We start from the raw sequence: 18,039 nt of genomic DNA on the forward strand, positions 1-18,039 counted from the left end.
TGTAATCTAGACCAGTGCTTCTTGCCCTCTCCCCGTGGGGGTGGGGCTACTGAGCTCTGAGGCCTCCTGGAGCGTGTTCAGGCAGGATTTGGCCTGTGGTTTGTGATCACAGTTGCTCCCGTGAGCCACGAACAGCATGTCCCCCCTCCTGCCATGGCTCCAGGTTGCTGTTTCTGCTGAAGTTGGGGACAAGAGTTTGGAGAGGATTTGGAGAACAGAAAAAGGCACCCAGACACAAGGGTGAAGGGAGGCTGGAACAAGCCCTGGGTTCTGGCCAGTGTAGGAAAAGGACACTAGATTTTGGGGGGAAAGGTAAGTGGGGATCAGCAGATTCTCCTTGCCCAAATCTGGGGGAGAGCAGAACCCTGGAGCCGAGTGTTCGTGGGGGGGGTGTGGGGGGGGGGGCAAGGCTGAAAAACCGGTGACACCTAGAGAAAGGAGTGTGAGTATGACAAAGGAGTTCTGTGGAGGTAAGAGGCCGTTGTAGGCCCAGGCCCTGTGCAAACAGCTTCCCAGGAGCCAGGTGCTCGCCAGTTAAATCCGAACCACAGCCATGCTGAGGCTGGACTGCCCTACCCTCCAAGCCTGCCACACCTCCACCCTAAGTTCCTGCTCAGCACTAATGCTAAGACCCAACAGTCCTCACCGGAAGGGATGCCTCTCGACCACTACCTACAAATAAAAAGCAACATTTTACTCCCCTAGAAACAAAATAACAATGTATGATGTTTTCAAAATTTAGAGCAAGGAAAATAAAAATTTTAAATACAAGTGTGAAATATATATATATAATTATATATAATTTAATTCCACGTTAAAGCCAGGATATCACAGCGAGAAGGAGGTGTAAAATCTGAATGGAAACAGGTCCTGAGCACTGCACGTGACACAGGGATTTAGATGAGAATCAGCATCATGGAAAACGTCTCGCAGGCTGAGACCTGTGACCTCTGACCTCTAAAATGTTCACGAACAAGCCACTCTTCACAACTCTGTTCAAAGCTTTAAACTTGGAGGGGCGCTGCTCTGAGACAGCTACACCAGCCCCCGAGGAAACTCCTCGGGCCAAAGGAAAGAGCCCAAACCAAACGTGCTCCAGACTGGATGAAGGTGAACCCAGGGCCGAGAAGCCTGACCCAGCAGTAGAGCTCACACATGCCCCCTGGGACGGTCCCCCCACATCCACAAACAAGCACGGACTCAGCACATGTGCAGGGGCAGGAAACTCCTGAGCTGGGCTCCCGCAGGGGTGCAGTGAACAGTAGACTTTAATGGCCAAGAAGATTCCAGCTCCCTGCATGAGACCCACATCCTCTCCTGGGTTGTCACTCAACCTCGGGTAATATTGGTTCAAGGAAGAGAAACAAGGGCCCCGTTGTGTGGAAGCAGCAGGCCAGAGTCCTGAATTGCTGCAAGCCCCCTTCTGAGCAGACTAGGCAATGCGTTTTCTGATGGACAGTCAGGTCAGACCCCACCATGTGATAGCAGAGAAGGGGGGGATGTTCAAGAGCACCCACAGAGCTAGGATCCTTCATTTTTCGTACCAAAAACCCAGAAAGATGACCAGCCCTGCCTCTCACCTTGGCCTGTTAAACATCCCCTTCGCAACCTGAGCTTATCCACAAAGTCCATCTTCAGGGATTATGATCTCAGAGGTGCCAATGCCATCAGTGCTGGTCACTCATCTGGGACAGGTGGGCTATGAAGCCCAGAGTTGGTTCCTGGAGACCTGGGCTGGAATTAAGACTGGGGAGCTGGGTGCCCGGCCAATACGGCCTTTTCCGTTTCCTCTGTCGGCCCCTGCCCTCTTCTCCCTTTAAGGCCTTAAGTGTTAGCACACAAACATCCCCCTGCCCTTAATTACAGGCCTGGGCTTCCTGAGGAGCGCACTCAAGCAGAATCGAAGGCTCACGCTCAGCTCAAGAGGGGCAGGGACCTGTCGGCAGACTCCCTGGCCTGTATTCCTCTCACTGGGTTCTCTGAATTGTGTCTTTAGAGCGATTTGTCTGCGGCCCAATGACAGCCTACATTCCTTCGTTTCCTGCAATGTTGCATAGTCTTTCAATGTCTGGCTACACTTCTATGGCAGTTCTAGGATTTAGATAATTTCAGAACTTACTAGAATGGGGGAGGTAGTGCAGGCAACATCCAAGGTGCCTGACTGCCCAGGGGCTTCTAAACAAGCTCCACATCCAGAGCAGCTTTCCAGACGTCCCGCAGCCCGGCCTGGCAGCCTCTGCCTGATGTTCTTCCTCGTCAAGAGCCTCCTCAAAAATGGGAGAAGCCCTGGCCGGGTAGCTCAGTTGGGCAGAGTGTTGCTCTGATCTGCCAAGGTTGTGGATTCAGTCTTCGGTCAGGGCACATACAAGCAACCAACAAATGCATAAATAAGTGCAACAACAAATCAATGTTTCTGTCTCTCTCTCTAAAAAAAAATAATAATAAAAATTTAAAAATAACTGGGCACTGGGAAGTGGTTATTCCACAACAGAACGCTAAGAGCACACCACTCAGCGAGAGACCCAGAGCACAGATGCTGGGCAGCACAAGCCGGCTCTGAGAGGTGTCCTGTTCGTTTTCTGTTTGGGACAAGGGAGGGGAAGCTTTGACCATAAAAACCCTTTGTTAAAGCCCATCAAGGACCTCAGGGAAAACAAAATAAAAGCTTTGTGATTACTCGCACGTTTCAAAAGGAAATAGGATACGCTGCACATGGTGAGTGTGGTAGGTGGGAGAGCCAGGGACAGCCTTCTGTATTCAATGTGTGGCATCTGTAACCACTCAGGCGCCAGACCTGAGAGCCTGTGCAATGGAAGAGGTTAATCGTGGGGCGACCCGCGGCAGGGCTGGGACAGCGTAGGTGCTAAGACTGGAGAACAGCGCTGTGCATCACCTCTCAGCCTAAAGAGGCCCTGGGCTCTGGTTTCAGGGGACGCTCCACCATGTACACCAAAGCCCCAGATACTAAGTCCCCCCACCCTGAGTCCAGGCCAATATCCTAACCTTTCAGCTCAAAGAAATCTTCACAGAAAACCATTTTTGTTTCCTTAAGAAAATAAATATTATCAGGTCAAGGGAAAGTACAAGGGCTGGACAGGAGCAGGAAGTGGGGCCAACACTTTCAATGAGCTTCATGGCTCCCTCCTCCACGCAGTACCAGCTAGGACATCAGGGTCCCCATCGTGTCCATCTGTCTGCATGTCCAGGTGTCCGATGCTCAAAACCCATTTCCCATCCCAGGGCTGCACAAGTTACCCCTTTCTTGGAGATGATACAGTGTACCCCGTGTTGGCTGTGAGCCCCAGGTGGCCCCAGTGACTTGGGGTAGTGCGGGCTGGACATTCTGGTCAAACCAGGCGTAAATCCCTGTTTCTATTTTACCACAAGGGAAGAAATGCAAATCAAGTTTGGAAGATGTCCAGTTAAGATCGTATCCTCATGGTCAGCTTTTCAACAAAAAGAGTGAGTCCAAGCCCTGGGCCACTGCCGCAGGAGAGACAAACAAGTCTTGCCTGTCAGCGCCGCCGGAAAGCCCGGGATATTCTCCAGGCGTTGGGCTCCTCGTAGCGGTTGTACAAGGGTTCCAGGCGCTGCTGCTTCTTCTGCTTGCTTAACTTCGTCGGGTCGGAGACCTTGAAGAAGGCAGGAGCGAACTCCACCAGCCACCGGGGGTCGATGGTGGTGACCTCACGCATGTACTCCTTTGTGGTCAGCACCAGCTCATGGTACACCACCCTGAGGGGATAAAGACAGGATCGAGTCTCCAGTCACCCTGGTCCCCGATGGGCCGCAGCTGAGCTTGCATTTTAGCCTCTCACCTCTCCGGCCTGACCCCTCAGGAGACTGTAGTCTCTCTTTATTACCACCACACTCCAATACCGAGGAGGCTGCACACCTCTAAGCACAAGAAAGCTGTCAGAATCATGTGTTCTAGACCTGGCTCTGGCTCCATCTATTCATTGACAGAGTCGATCACACCATTTCTCTGGACCTGTTTCCAGCTCTGTGAAATGGGATGGTGGTTTTCAGGCTGTCTCCACAGAACTCTAGGGCCCTGAAGAGGAGCCTCAGGAGCTGCCACAAGGAGATGGGGGAAAGCCAAGCAGGCAAGGCTCCATATCTCCAACCCTCCTATCATGGCGGCATGATGGTCTTAAATCCTTTTTATATTAGGATAGGTAAGATTACAATTTTTTTTAAATGCTACTTGAAAAATTTTTTTAACCACCTCACTAAATGATCTCAAAGATCCTTCCTACCTCTCATTCCCATTATTTTATTTCTCTCAAAAGAGTCTGACTGTGCCTAATTCACACTTCTGCTGCCCTAGAAATATAGGCAGTGTTAGAATAGGAAGTGCTGGGGCGGGGGGCAAAGGCACAAACACAAAGTGCCAATAGATTTGCAGGTTCTCTCTGCCCAGAACAGCTCCCAGACCCGGGCCTGCCCACCTACCATTCCGGCTGTCTGTTGAAGAGAGCACTGGAAGGGTGGATGTAGACCACTTGCTGGTCGATCAGTGTCCGGTAACCCTCCTGTGGGTCTTTCTTGGCAGCATTTCGGAAGAATCCACTGCAGATGGCCTTCTGCACTCGGACTGTGGACTTTCCGCAGGAAACCACATCCAGCTTGTGTCTATCAGGAAGATAAATCAAGAGAGGACAAAGATAAAGACAACTCTGTCTTCAGAGATTCTACCTTCCAAAATGACCCCCATCTAGGGTCTCCAGAGTAGGCACCAGGACCCTTCTTCTAGCCCTAAGAGTACTAAAGGGGCAGCTCCTCTGCCAAGTGGGCAAGATGGACACAATAAGAGCCAGAGACTTAATTTAACTTGACTAATAATGTTTTATCTTCCTCTCAGAAACTTTTTATTAATGAGAGAGAGAGATTTTATTGATGAGAGAGAGAGAAACATCAATGTGAAAGAGAAATATGGATCGGCTGCCTCCTACACATGCCCCAACTGGAGATCGAGCCCACACCTGGGTATGTGCCTTTATTGAAAATCAAACCCACAACACTTCGGTGCACAGGATGATGCTCCAACCAACCAAGCCACACTGGCCAGGGCTCTCAGGAACATTCTGAAGTGATTCTCAGCTGCACCCTTTCGTGGAGAGGAGTATAACAAAAATGGAAAAGCTGGAGAAAGAGTTATGCGAAGAATCTGTAGCTCCACAATACATACAGAGATGAACAGACACGACATTCAAGGAAGTTCAACTCAAACGTGGGGAAAAGACACCAGATGTTACCTGTCCATTATGCCTAACATCTGCTTGCGAATGTCCTGGGCCCGGCGCAGAGAACGAGCTTGGATAAAGTTCTCGTAGCACCATGGGTTGGAAAATTTGTTGTTCTTCCAAGAATTGTACACGGCCAACAGGGTGAGGTGGTCTCCTTCGGTTTGGTGGAATTTGGCCTTCTTCTGGTCAGCGAGGGCTTGTTTATCCTGCCAAACAGTGGGAAAGAAGATTACTTTCCGCCCAGCAGCTACTAAATGAACACCCCGCAGTCCCAAGAAGCCCTACATGGCCCTGTTAAGCGTCCACATTAAGCACTGGAGTGGCAATGGCCGATTTCACTCATATGAACGTGGGTCCGAACTCCCTACCTTGGGCCTGTAAAAAACGTTCTGCACAGACAGCATGGACACAATGGTCAGCATTTCCTCACTGCAGCCCAGATGCACAGACATGATCAGCATTTTGCACAGCATTGGTTCCAGTGGGAATTCTGCCATCTAGAGGAAGAAGAAGAAACTACAATTGCTTCCCTGTGGAAGCTCCATCTGGACTTGCCAACTGGTGAACAGACCATAGGAGGTTTACCCAAGCATGATGATGTGGGTGGGATGCCTGTCTCTATCAGAAGACATTGCTGTTTTTATTTCCCAAAAAAATTCCAATGAAATACATGTGATCAAGAACATAACTACTGTTATGGTAGGTGGAAATTTTGCAGACATCTGTTAAAATTAAGGCTAGACTCAATAATATATCCCAAGGTAAAATTGACTATGGATAAAATTTATTTTTCTGTAAAGAAACAATTTTAAGCTCTGGCTAGTGTGGCTCAGTTAGCTGGAGCATTGTCCCATGCACCAAAGGGTGGCAGGCTCGTTTCCTGGTTAGGGCACATAACCAAGTTGCGGTTTCAATCCCAGTCGGGGCATGTGCGGGGAGTGGGGAGGGCAGCCGATCGATTTTTCTCTCTCGCATCAATGACTCCCTCTTTCGCCCCCTTCCTCCCTCTAAAAATCAATAAAACATAAAATAGTGGGAAATGCAGTTAAAAAACAGGCATCTAGAATTGTGCTCAAAACTTATCCAGAGCCTCAGAGCTTGATTTTGCACAAAACAAAGAGTAAAGACTGGCCAGGGGATCTTTCCAAAAGCACCAGAAATTAAGTGTGTCCCCTACCCTGCGGCCCAGGCGAGTAAGCAGGCCCTCATCATCCAGGGCCCCCAGTGTGTACAGTTGCTCCATGGCTGTGATCAAGGTTTCCATTGGTGGAGCATCCATGAAGTCAAAGGACAGAAGGTCATTGATGCCCATGGCCTAGAAGAGAAGGAAAGAAAGTGTGTGATGGGAGTGTCAGTCTCTCCAGTGAAGGAAGACTACTTATTGGCTTTCTTTCCTGTTTCTTCAACAGCAATTAGGAAGCCATCAGCAAGATTAGCAGCATTCTCCAGGGCTGGGCCACACAAAACTCAAGACTAGTAGAAAGCATATACTTTCTCAGAAACTTTAAAAACACTCCTCAAAATGACAATACATACAACTCAACAACAAAAGACAACAATTAAAAAACGGGCAAAGGACCTGAATAGACATTTCTTCAAAGAAGATATATAAAATGGCCAAGAAGCACATGAAAACATATTCAACCACCGAGCCAGCATGGCTCAGTGGTTGAGCATCGACCTACGAACCAGATCACGGTTTGATCCCCAGTTGGGGCACATGCCTAGGTTGTGGACTGAATCACCAGTGTGGGCCATGCAGGAGGCAGCCGATCAATGATTCTCTCTCATCATTGATGTTTTTATCTCTCTCTCCCTCTCCCTTCCTCTCTGAAATCAATAAAAATATGTTTAAAAAAGAAAAGATACTCAACATAACTAGTGATTAGGGAAATGCAAATGAAAACCAAAATGAAATACCACTTCATACCACTAGGAGGATGGCTATTAAAAACACACACACACCCAAAAAAAAACAGAAAGTAAGTATTGGCAAGGATATGGAGAAATCGGAATCCCCATACATTGCTAGTGGGAATGGAAAACAATTTGGTGATTCCTCCATAAGTAAAACATAGAATCTCCATATCATCCAGTACTTCAACTTCCAGATATATACCCAAAAGAATTGCAAGCAGGGTCTCAAACAGATACTTGTACACTAATGTTCAGTGGCATTATTCACAATAGCCAAAAGGTAAAACCCCCCAAATATCCATCAATAGATGAATGGATCAACAAAACATGATATATACACACAATGGAATATTATGCACCCTTAAAAAGGAATGAAATTTTAAAACATGCTACATGATGAATTCTGAAAACATTATGCTAAGTAAAATAAGCCAAGTACAAAAGACAAACATTGTTTGATTCCACTTACATGAGATAAATTCATAAAGAATAGAAAGTAGAATAATGATTACCAGGAGCTGGAGGGGGGGGGGTAGTTGTTTAATAGGTACAGAGTTTCTGTTTGGGATAAAAAAAGTTCTGGAAATGGATAGTGGTGATAGCTGCACAACACTGTGCATGTAATTAATGCCACTGAACTGTACATTTTTAAAAGGTAACAATGGTAATGTGTTGTGTATTTCACCGTAATTAAAAAAAAAATAAGACAATACGCCAGACTGTCCTGTCTCTTGCATACATAATTTCCACTGTGCATCCAGGAAGTGTCATGTATCATATTCAGTGGCAGAGATATGAAATGACTAAGATACTACCCCTACTCTCAAAGAGTTCATAATGGTGAGTTACATTGACACAACAAGGCTCCATGCCTGGCACAGAGCAGGCCATCAATACATTTGTTATCCTAATTTGATGAATAAAAGAAACAAACGAATGACGCATTAACCAAATGTGTACATAGGGTGATGTGGTAAGACCTGAGCTTTCTGTGTCTTTCCTATAAACTGATTGTGACCATAAACACAGCAGGTGTTCAATGAATGTTTATTGTATGAACAATGACTATAAGAAATTATGTTAGCAATCAGTAAGCAATGTGCCAACTGCCTTGACCTGGCATTATCTCATTTATCTCCACAACAGATACTATTAATAGCACCCCCTTTCGAGAGGAGAATACAGACTAGAGGGCCTCGCAGGTAAATTTGTTAAGAACACACAGCCTGGAGCAGAAGTTTGAGCCACACATGCCTCTCTGTTCTCACTCCAGAGACTGGAGCAAGTTTTTCTCTGAAGCTCTGTTTTAGCCTCTCTCACAGGGAATGAATAATAAATTACAACAGAGCAGTCTGCACCAGCAAAGTGCCAGGCCTCCAGGGTAGCATCTGTGTTGGGGGTTGGGGGTGTGCCATCATCTGGAAAATTACTCTTGTGGCTCCCCCTGCCAAAGGAGAATGAAGGTCCTCACTGGGGCCTGAGGGAGGAAGAGCAATGATGCAGAATGAAAACCAAGCCCCCAGAGAGCCAGTCTGAAACCTCCACTGATAGCTTCCTCTGCAAAGTTTTTGGACTGGGAGTTTTGCTTCCGTTCTAAAAGCACAGAATTGAATCGGAAAGCTAAAGGGATGAAGGAAGTATGTTTGTCCATAGTTTGGCACTGATTAGATTTTTCTAATATCCTTTTAGAAAATGCTCCTAACTAAAATCTTTTACAAGCAAACATTCTGCTGGTTAGCATGGTAAGGAAAAAAAATGTGTGTTCACCGCAAATGTGCCAACTTAGCCCTAGACCCACAGTGGAAAGGCTGTTACCACAGCCATTTGCATTTCACTCCAAGGGAATGGTTCTATGAGGGCACTAAAGTATTTAACAAGGTTCACAAGACTGAGATTAATTTACTAAGGCCACAGCATTGGACTGTTCCACCAAGCCATTCTAGCAAGACAGTGATTTCTACCTTGAGTGAGAGCACTGTGCTTGCTAAGTTGGTTCTCTGGATTTCCGGCACATTGGTGGTCAGCATTTCATCTCGGTAGGCTCGTTCTGTGTACAGCCTGTAACACTTCCCTGGGCCTGTTCTTCCAGCTCTGCCAGCTCGTTGCTTTGCCTGAGCCTGGAGGAGTGAGCATATAAAAGTAACATATCTGTTAAACATCATCTAACAGCCTTACCCAGGAAATCTGTTAAAAGAGGGGTACTTAACTACTGGCAAAAATCCGAAATGGGGTTTATTTCACTTCCTTTAGGACCATTTCCAAGACTACCAATGTTATTATCATCCCCTCTCCGACACTCAATATTTCAGGAAAGTTTGTTCAAGTGAGGCAAACATAGACAAAGTGAATGGAAGAAATATTATAAAATCACAGAAATATACCTTCAAAATAGTGTGGCACAACATAAAAGACAAAGCATAAAACAAGATGACAGTTAATGCCAAAAATGTAAGTGAACTAAAGCAGTTAATATACCAACGATGACTACAGCCATTTTAAAAATCCTCAATGCCAGAAGTAAATGTTCACGCACATAGGTGAAAGAGCAAGTTACAAAACAATGTAATACTGATTTTGTAAAAAAAAATCTTTATGATCTAGTATAAACTACCAGAAGGAAAAATCTGGGGAGAAATACCCTGAAGTGTTAACTGTGGCTGACAGTAGGCTTGCAGATGGGTCCTATTTTCTTTATCAATATCCAATATTGGCCCTAGCCGGTTTGGCTCGCTGGATAGAGCGTCGGCCTGGAGACTGAAGGGTCCCGGGTTCGATTCCGGTCAAGGGCATGTACCTGGGTTGCAGGCACATCCCCGGTAGGGGATGTGCGAGAGGCAGCTGATCGATGCTTCTCTCTCATCGATGTTTCTAACTCTCTATCCCTCTCCCTTCCTCTCTGTAAAAAAGCAATAAAGTATATTTAACACAAAAACATATCCCAATATCGAACCCATGTTACATTAATAACCAGAATTAAATGCTTAAAAATATACAAACCATACTTAGTAGACTATTAGAATTACAACCGATGAAAGAAACCAACATAAAAAAGGTGTGTATAAGGAAAACATCAAAATTATGACAGTAGTGATAGAATTATGGGTAATTTAAAATTTTTTATATTTCTCAGAAATAATGTAATATTACTTCTGTACTTAGGGGAGAGGAGTGCTAATTTTTGAATTTAAAAAATATAGATATGACCCAGCCAGTGTGGCTCAATTGATTGAGCATCGACCCATGAACCAAGAGGTCTCTGGTTTAATTACCGGTCAGGGCACATGCCCAGGTTGTGGGCTTGATTTCTGATGGGGGGCATGCAGAAGGTAGATGATCGATTTTTCTCTCTCATCAATGTTTCTATCTCTCTATCCATCTCCCTTCCTTGCTCTCTAAAGTCAATAAAAACATATTAAAAAATATGTGTATATATAAATACGTAGTTTAGCCACAGGTTGCTAGGAAACATTGAATAGCAATCTGAAGGGGCCCATTTTTTGACAAAACAACCTGTCTTACAGATGGTAACAGAATTTACAAATTCCTGTGCCAGCTCCAAACAAAGGGTGTAGTATGAAAGGTCACTAACCACACAAAGGCAGTCAAGCAACCACACAAGGTAGCAGACTCCACAGCATTCTAAGATGTCCCTCCAAATCAGAGAGGGCAAGTGTAACTAATTTCTCCATCTCTGTGAGTTGCCTGCACTACCCCGAGAAGTGGTACAGAGCACATGCACAGACTGCCCAGGCTCAAATCCTGGCTCCACCAGCAATGTGACCTTAACCCAGAGGTTCTCAACCTGTGGGTCGAGACCCCCTTGGCAGTCGAACGACCCTTTCACAGGGGTCGCTTAAGACCATCCTGCATATCAGATATTTACATTACAATTCATAACAGTAGCAAAATTACAGTTATGAAGTAGCAACGAAAATAATTTTAGGGTTGGGTCACAACATGAGGAACTGTATTTAAAGGGCCAGAAGGTTGAGAACCACTGCCTTAACCCCTCTTGTGTCTCAGTCTCATCTGAGAAATGAGAATAGAGCTATAGGGGCGAAAAAGAGGAACAACTGTAATAATCTGAACAATAAAGATTTAATATATTAAAAAATAAATAAATGACATTTTCAAGAATATTAAAAAAAAAAAAAAAAGAAATGAGGATAATAATATCTACCTCAAAGTACTGACACAAGAATGTAATCAGTTCGTGTAAGTGAAAGTACCTATGACAGTGCCTGGTAAGGCACTTAGTAAGTACCCTGCAAGGGTACTATTACTTGCATTTGCTACTATTACTTGAGTTTCAAAATGAGAATAGCCTGATGGCCCTAGCTGGTTTGGCTCAGTAGATAGAGCGTCGGTCTGCAGACACAAGGGTCCCGGTTTTGATTCCGGTCAAGGGTACATGCCTGGGTTTCGGGCTCGATCCCCAATAGGGGGTGTGCAAGAGGCAGCCAATCAATGATTCTCCCTCATCACTGATGTTTCTATCTCTCTCTACCTCTCCCTTCCTCTATGAAATAAAAAAATATATATATATATTTTTTAAAAATGTAAAGAAAAAAAAATGTACTTCACCCATTAGCACAGTAACCAGCAGCACCACTGAAAAATAACCTCAACTAACATTTCAACTACATACTTTCAAGTCTCAGGCAGGTTCACATACACTGTGCACAAGTGCACACCATCTATTTTTAAACAAAAATTGGATTATACTATTCCTGCTATTTTATAGCTCACTTCTTTCAAATAATATATCAGAGTTATATGTTTATGTCATTAAATATAGATACACATCACCATGTTAATGCCATATAACATTCTATGGCATGGATATAACATCTTTTATTAAACTACTTCCCTTTGGAGGGAATATTTCCAGTTTCTTTTAATATAAACAGCCATTCAGTGAAAATCCTTTTGCATTACCTTCAGATATGTATTCAATCATTCCTAACTTTCAGATATTTTGGAACTGTTAGGTTAAAGAAATGGTTTTTTAAAAATTTTGGCTACATTGTGGCCAAACTGCCCTCTAAAAGGATAATCAGGTTATTCATTTTAAATATAATTTAGGCAGGAAATTATTCCATAATTACCAAAAAACACATGATCATCTCATGAATTGTTACTATCTCAGATATCGCTGGCTAAGTACAGTACTTTAAAAATAGGCTCTGCCATGGCTGGTTTGGATCAGTGGATAGAGCATTGGCCTGCAGACTGAAGGATCCCAGGTTCGATTCCAGTCAAGGGCATATGCCAGGGTTGCGGGCTCAATCCCCGGTAGGGGTCGTGCAGGAGGCAGGCAATCAATGGTTTTCTCTCATCATTGATATTTCTATCTCTCTCTCCCTCTCCCTTCCTCTCTGAAATCAATAACAAAATATTTAAAAAATAAAATAAAAATAGGCTCTTACTACCCATATTAGGTCATCTATGGTGCTAGGATTCAAACTTATTTTAAGTTCAAATTTTATGGGGCTTTTTAATGTTGAAACACTATCTAAAGATTAAAAACAAACAACACAAAATCTTTCTTATCTCACGAAAGCAACCAGGACCTTAAAAGTTCATCTTTGGCCGAAACCGGTTTGGCTCAGTGGATAGAGCGTCGGCCTGCAGACTGAAGGGTCCCAGGGTTCGATTTCGGGTCAAGGGCATGTACCTGGGTTTAGGTAATCTATGGTGCTAGGGGATGTGCAGGAGGCAGCTGATCGATGTTTCTCTCTCATCGATGTTTCTCTATCTAAAGATTAAAAACAAACAACACAAAATCTTTCTTATCTCACGAAAGCACCCAGGAGCTTAAAAGTTCATCTTTGAAAACAATAAAGTTCAAAATACAAAACCATAAAAAATGTCAGAAATGGATTGACCAGGATTTTCAGGAAAGCTGTTGGTAGAAGCTGCCATACCTGAGAAATAGGAGTCACCACGAGCTGGTCGATCCCTGTCTTGGAATTGTAAACTTTCTGCTTCACAAATCCAGGGTCCACCACATAGTAGATGCCGTCAATAGTCAGCGATGTCTCTGCAATGTTGGTGGCAATCACAACCTGCAGATGAAGGGGACACAACTGGACTGAGCTAAGCAGGTTCACCCTGAGCTGTACACTTTAAAGAGGTAGGAAACAGGACTTCTGAGCTCCAACATCTTCCCACAGGAGGGTGCGGTAATCTCCCTCCCTACAGGATTAGAGAGCACAATCTCGGTTTGGCTTCAAAAGGGGAGGTGCCTTCTTTTTAAGGGTTAGCTTGGGATTGGAAGGGGGGTGGGTACCTGAGAGGAAAAGTGGAATAGGAAAAAGCAAAGGCCACTCAAAGCCAATTTCATTTGATGCAAATGGCTACATATCTCATTTTCTAGATCCAATGTTGATTACTACAATTTTAATTTTCTAGCACCCTGGGAAAGCACAGACTTCCTGGCATCACATGTGCCAGGGCAAAATGAGATTTTTCTTCCCCCACGGGGACATCTGGACTACAAAATGGGCTGTTTGTGTATGTGGAACAAGAGGGAGTTTTTTTCTTCCTAATCATAAAATGAACCATGAGGCAGCAGAGGAATTTCACAGTTTGCGTGTATGCAGCAGTATACGTGATCTAGAAGATTATTGGTCTCAGCTTGGCACTGCCACTGCTCTTCCACCCAGAGGTTCAGCTAATAAAACACAATTGCTTGGAAAAATCATTGCTAGGAGGCACCAGAACATCTCAGATCATGCCAGCACCTTACCGGCCCTGAGAGGCTTCTACCTGCCACAGAGCTGCAGAAGCCCTCTCAAAAAAAAAAAAAAAGTCTAATCATCAGAAACAGAACAGAGAAGAAATCACAATCTTTCCCCCCAAACCTGCTCCTCTTCCATGTTTCCCTCCTCAGCACCATCTTCCATCCAGCTGCCCAAGCCAGAAACCTGGGAGTCATTCCTGACTTCTCCCCTACACTTCAGGCACCCACTATGTCTTGTCCAGTCTAACTCCTTAATGTTTTTCAAATCCATCTGTTTTCCATTCCTAAGGAAATGAAACATATGTCCACACAAAAACTTGTAAACAAATGTTCACAGCAGCATTACTCATAATAGCTAAAATGTGGCAACAACCCAAATCCATCAACTGATGAATGGATAAACAAAATGTGGTACGTTCATATTTTGGATATAGAATAATATTCTACAACTAGAGGCCCAATGCACGAAATCGTGCACCAGTGGGTTCCCTTGGCCTAGCCTGCAGGATCCAACCAAAACTGGCTCTCCAACATCCCCTGAGGGATCCTGGATTGCGAGAGGGTGCAGGCCAGTCCGAGGGACCCCACTGTTGCACAATTGGGGCCAGGGAGGGACGTGGGAGGTTGGCCAGCTGGGGAGGGACCGCAGGAGGGCTCCAAGGTGTGTCCGTCTCGCTCAGCGCTCAGTCCCAATTGGCCAGACCCCAGCAACAAGCTAACCTACCAGTCAGAGCATCTGCCCCCTGGTGGTCAGTGCACGTCATAGTGACTGGTCGACCGGTTGACTGTCTGCCCCCTGGTGGTCAGGGCACATCATGCAAGTGGTTGAGCAGCCTTAGCATATCATTAGCATATTACACTTTGATTGTTTGAATGGATGACTGGACACTTAGCATATTAGGCTTTTATTATATAGGATATTTGGCAATAAAAAGAAATGAAGTACTTACACATACTAGAACATGGATGAACCTTGAAAACATGCTACATCAAAGAAGCTAGTTACCAAAGACCACATATTATATGATCCCACTTATATGAAACATTCAGAATAAATTCATAGAGACAAAAAATTGATTAGTGGTTTCCAGAGGCTGAGTAGAGGGATGAATAGAGGGTGATTGCTAAAGGATATAAGTGTGTTTTGGGATGGGGGGGTTGGGAGGTGATAAAATTGTTCTAAAATTGTAGTAATTAATGGTTAATGACTAATTGCCATCAATAATGGTAATTAATGATTGCACAAGTCTGTGAATATACTAAAAACCACTGAATTGTTTACTTTAAAGAAGTAACTTGTATGGTATGAAAATTATATCTCAATAAAGCTGTTATTTTTAAAAATCCATCTCTCTCCTTTTCCATCGCCTCATGCACATGCGCACATGCACCGTCATTTCCAACTACTGGAACTACTCAGCTCCCTGAAATGGCCACACTCTCTCGCCTCTAGGCTGTCACAGGCTATGCTGTCTACTCAGAACACCTGTCCTCCTGCTCTTCTTACTTAGATGAACAACCACGTGTTCCTCAAGACTAGCTTGGATCCTTACTTCCTGTAATATAGGGTTGGGTGTTCCCCTTCTGGGTATCCAGAGCACCAGTAGCACTTTCACGCTATATGTTAAAGGCATGTCTGCTGGTGGATGCCCCACAGTAGAAAGAGGCCAGTCTTCAAACTGCCACCCTGGTTCTACCCCAAAGCCTGAAAGATGCTCAAAAAATATTTGTCCAATGAAAAAAAGAAGAGAAGCAGGGAACACATACAAAACCCACATTCCTTAGCAAACTGACTGGACCAGTCTCTGAAACATAATAAACAAGACTTACATATACCTAAGCAATCCCCATTAGGGCAAGCACAAGGGAGCCTCATTTCTGCCCAGGGTTACCTTTCTGCTGCCGGGTGGAGCTGGGTCAAAGATTCGGGTCTGCATCTCACTGGGAAGAGCAGAGTACACTGGGAGGATAATCAGCTCTGGAACATCAGGTCCCAGGGATTTCATTCTTTCATACAAGATCTCACAGGCAGTGTCGATCTCCTCCTGACCAGTCAGAAAGACCAGGATGTCACCTAAGAGAACAGGGCATTAATTTATTTTGTGTGTGTGTCTTCTATCCAAAGCCCATAGTGACATTAACAGAGCTCCAAATGACAGAAAACACACTCAAATTCCAACCTCTAATAAAGAGGTTTTTATCCATTTGTTTATTCTGCTTACTTATTTACAATTCGTGTCTATGTTTAAATAGGTGCATTTAAACCCTGCACATCAATCTTATTTCTATTTTTACCACCGCCATTTCAAACATGTAAGCCTAACACAATATTTAAAAGGCATTTTTAGAAAGCTGAATGAAAAAGATAACCACACTGACTTTTGGCCTAAGAGGAAAAAATCCTCTTTCCCCCTACCTGGTGGTTCTGTTAAATGGATCTGCATGACGGTGATCAAGCTGGCATCCAGATAATCTGTCTCAGGTTCCTTTGTGTACAATATTTCCACTGGATATGTTCGACCAGGGATAGTGAAGATGGGAGCTTCATAGAAGTACTGAGAAAACTTCACTGCGTCCAAGGTAGCTGAGGTGACAATCAGCTTCATGTCCTGCCGTTTCTGAACAGTCTAAAGGGAAATGTCATGTGGCTTACTAAAAAGGACTACCCTGCCCAGCCGGTGTGATCAGTGGTTGAGTATCAACCTATGAACCAGGAGGTCATGGTTCAATTCCCAGTCAGGGCACATGCCTGGGTTATGAGCTCAATCCCCAGTAGGAGGCAGCTGATCAATAATTCTTTCATCATTTAAGTTTGTATCTCTCTCTCCCTCTCCCTTACTCTCTCTGAAATCAATTTTAAAAAATTTCTTTTTAATTTAAAAAAGGACTACCCAAAAAGGCACAGGTACTCAAATCCAATTCCCAGAATTCAGTTCTCAACAGCTAGGAGGGTCACCAAAGTGTACCCAGTTACCTTCTTCAACAATCCAAAGAGCACATCAGTGTGAATTGTTCTCTCATGCGCCTCATCCAACATGATGATCGCATACTGCGTGAGGTCGGGGTCAATCAGGCACTCTCGGAGCAACATCCCGTCTGTCATGTACTTGATGACTGTTTCAGGGCTGGTACAGTCCTCAAATCGAATGGTATAGCCCACCTAAAGCAGAAGTTCAAAATCTTAGACACAAATCTCTCCTTTGTGTAATTACCAGGCAAGATTTCAGCCCAGTCAAACCTTTACCGTTATCTTAATAGACAAGAATTTAACCAAGATGTACGGTGATTTCCTCATAGTAAAATCAACCCTGGACTTGATCCTGAACATATCAATGATGACGATGAGAACCTCTCTCCCTCAGGAGAAACCTGAAAAAAGGTTGCATTTATTCCCACTTTACAGATAGAGATCTGAGACCTGGCCTCACCCTTTCTTCAGGGATTTTACAGAACAGCTTCACTATGACTTACCTCTTGGCCTAAGCAACAACCAAACTCCTCTGACACTCTTTTGGCCACTGACATGGCTGCCACTCTTCTGGGCTGAGTACATCCAATCTTGCCCCTGGAAGTGTAGCCCGCCTCCGCCAGGTACTGGGTGATCTGCGTTGTCTTCCCAGATCCTGTCTCTCCGATAACAATCAGGATCTGATTGTCATGGACAGCCTGAAAGCCAACAGAATACAAATACAGTCATTAAAATTTGCCGCACATCACTCTGGAGTAAAATAATGAATGCGGATGTCCTAACACTAAAGGAGAAAAAGCATACACAAGAGTTAGTATACATATGGTAAGATTACAACCAGGATGTAAGATTACATGCCTGGGTTGCAGGCTCAATCCCCTGTAGGGGGCAGGCAGGAGGCAGCCAATCAATGAGATTCTCTCTCATCATTGATGTTTCTGTCTCTCCCTCTCCCTTCCTCTCTAAAATCAATAAAAAACCACTTGGAAATGTTCTGGATTTTTTCCTATCCCCTTTGGAAAAGTCATTTCACACACCTGTCCAGCTAATTTCAATTAAAACATGTCATCTTATTCCCAGACCACAGTATCATAAAGGGGCTTCTCACCTGGACCACGCATGCTCCTTCAGTTTGTAGATGGGCAGGCTCTCTCTCTGCT

The 18,039-nt window shown here is 44.4% G+C and overlaps 1 protein-coding gene across 1 annotated transcript in view; it reads right to left on the minus strand.

Annotated features, from left to right (window-relative positions):
* Positions 1-787: 787 nt before the first annotated feature.
* Positions 788-18,039, minus strand: part of DHX8 (DEAH-box helicase 8) — a 30,067-nt gene continuing 12,815 nt past the window's right edge. Inside the window, exons 12-23 of the mRNA XM_006092308.3 lie at positions 17,997-18,037; positions 17,383-17,584; positions 16,886-17,071; positions 16,328-16,538; positions 15,804-15,985; positions 13,094-13,234; positions 9,128-9,283; positions 6,427-6,564; positions 5,618-5,746; positions 5,259-5,455; positions 4,456-4,635; positions 788-3,735 (exon numbers count right to left, since the gene is read on the minus strand). Of these exons, the coding sequence (XP_006092370.1) occupies positions 3,516-3,735; positions 4,456-4,635; positions 5,259-5,455; positions 5,618-5,746; positions 6,427-6,564; positions 9,128-9,283; positions 13,094-13,234; positions 15,804-15,985; positions 16,328-16,538; positions 16,886-17,071; positions 17,383-17,584; positions 17,997-18,037 (1,983 nt within the window). The 3' untranslated portion in view covers positions 788-3,515. The remainder of the gene's footprint in view (positions 3,736-4,455; positions 4,636-5,258; positions 5,456-5,617; positions 5,747-6,426; positions 6,565-9,127; positions 9,284-13,093; positions 13,235-15,803; positions 15,986-16,327; positions 16,539-16,885; positions 17,072-17,382; positions 17,585-17,996; positions 18,038-18,039) is intronic.

The sequence above is a fragment of the Myotis lucifugus genome, unplaced genomic scaffold, assembly GCF_000147115.1.
Source record: "Myotis lucifugus unplaced genomic scaffold, Myoluc2.0 scaffold_100, whole genome shotgun sequence".
In the NCBI taxonomy this organism is placed as follows: Eukaryota; Metazoa; Chordata; class Mammalia; order Chiroptera; family Vespertilionidae; genus Myotis; species Myotis lucifugus.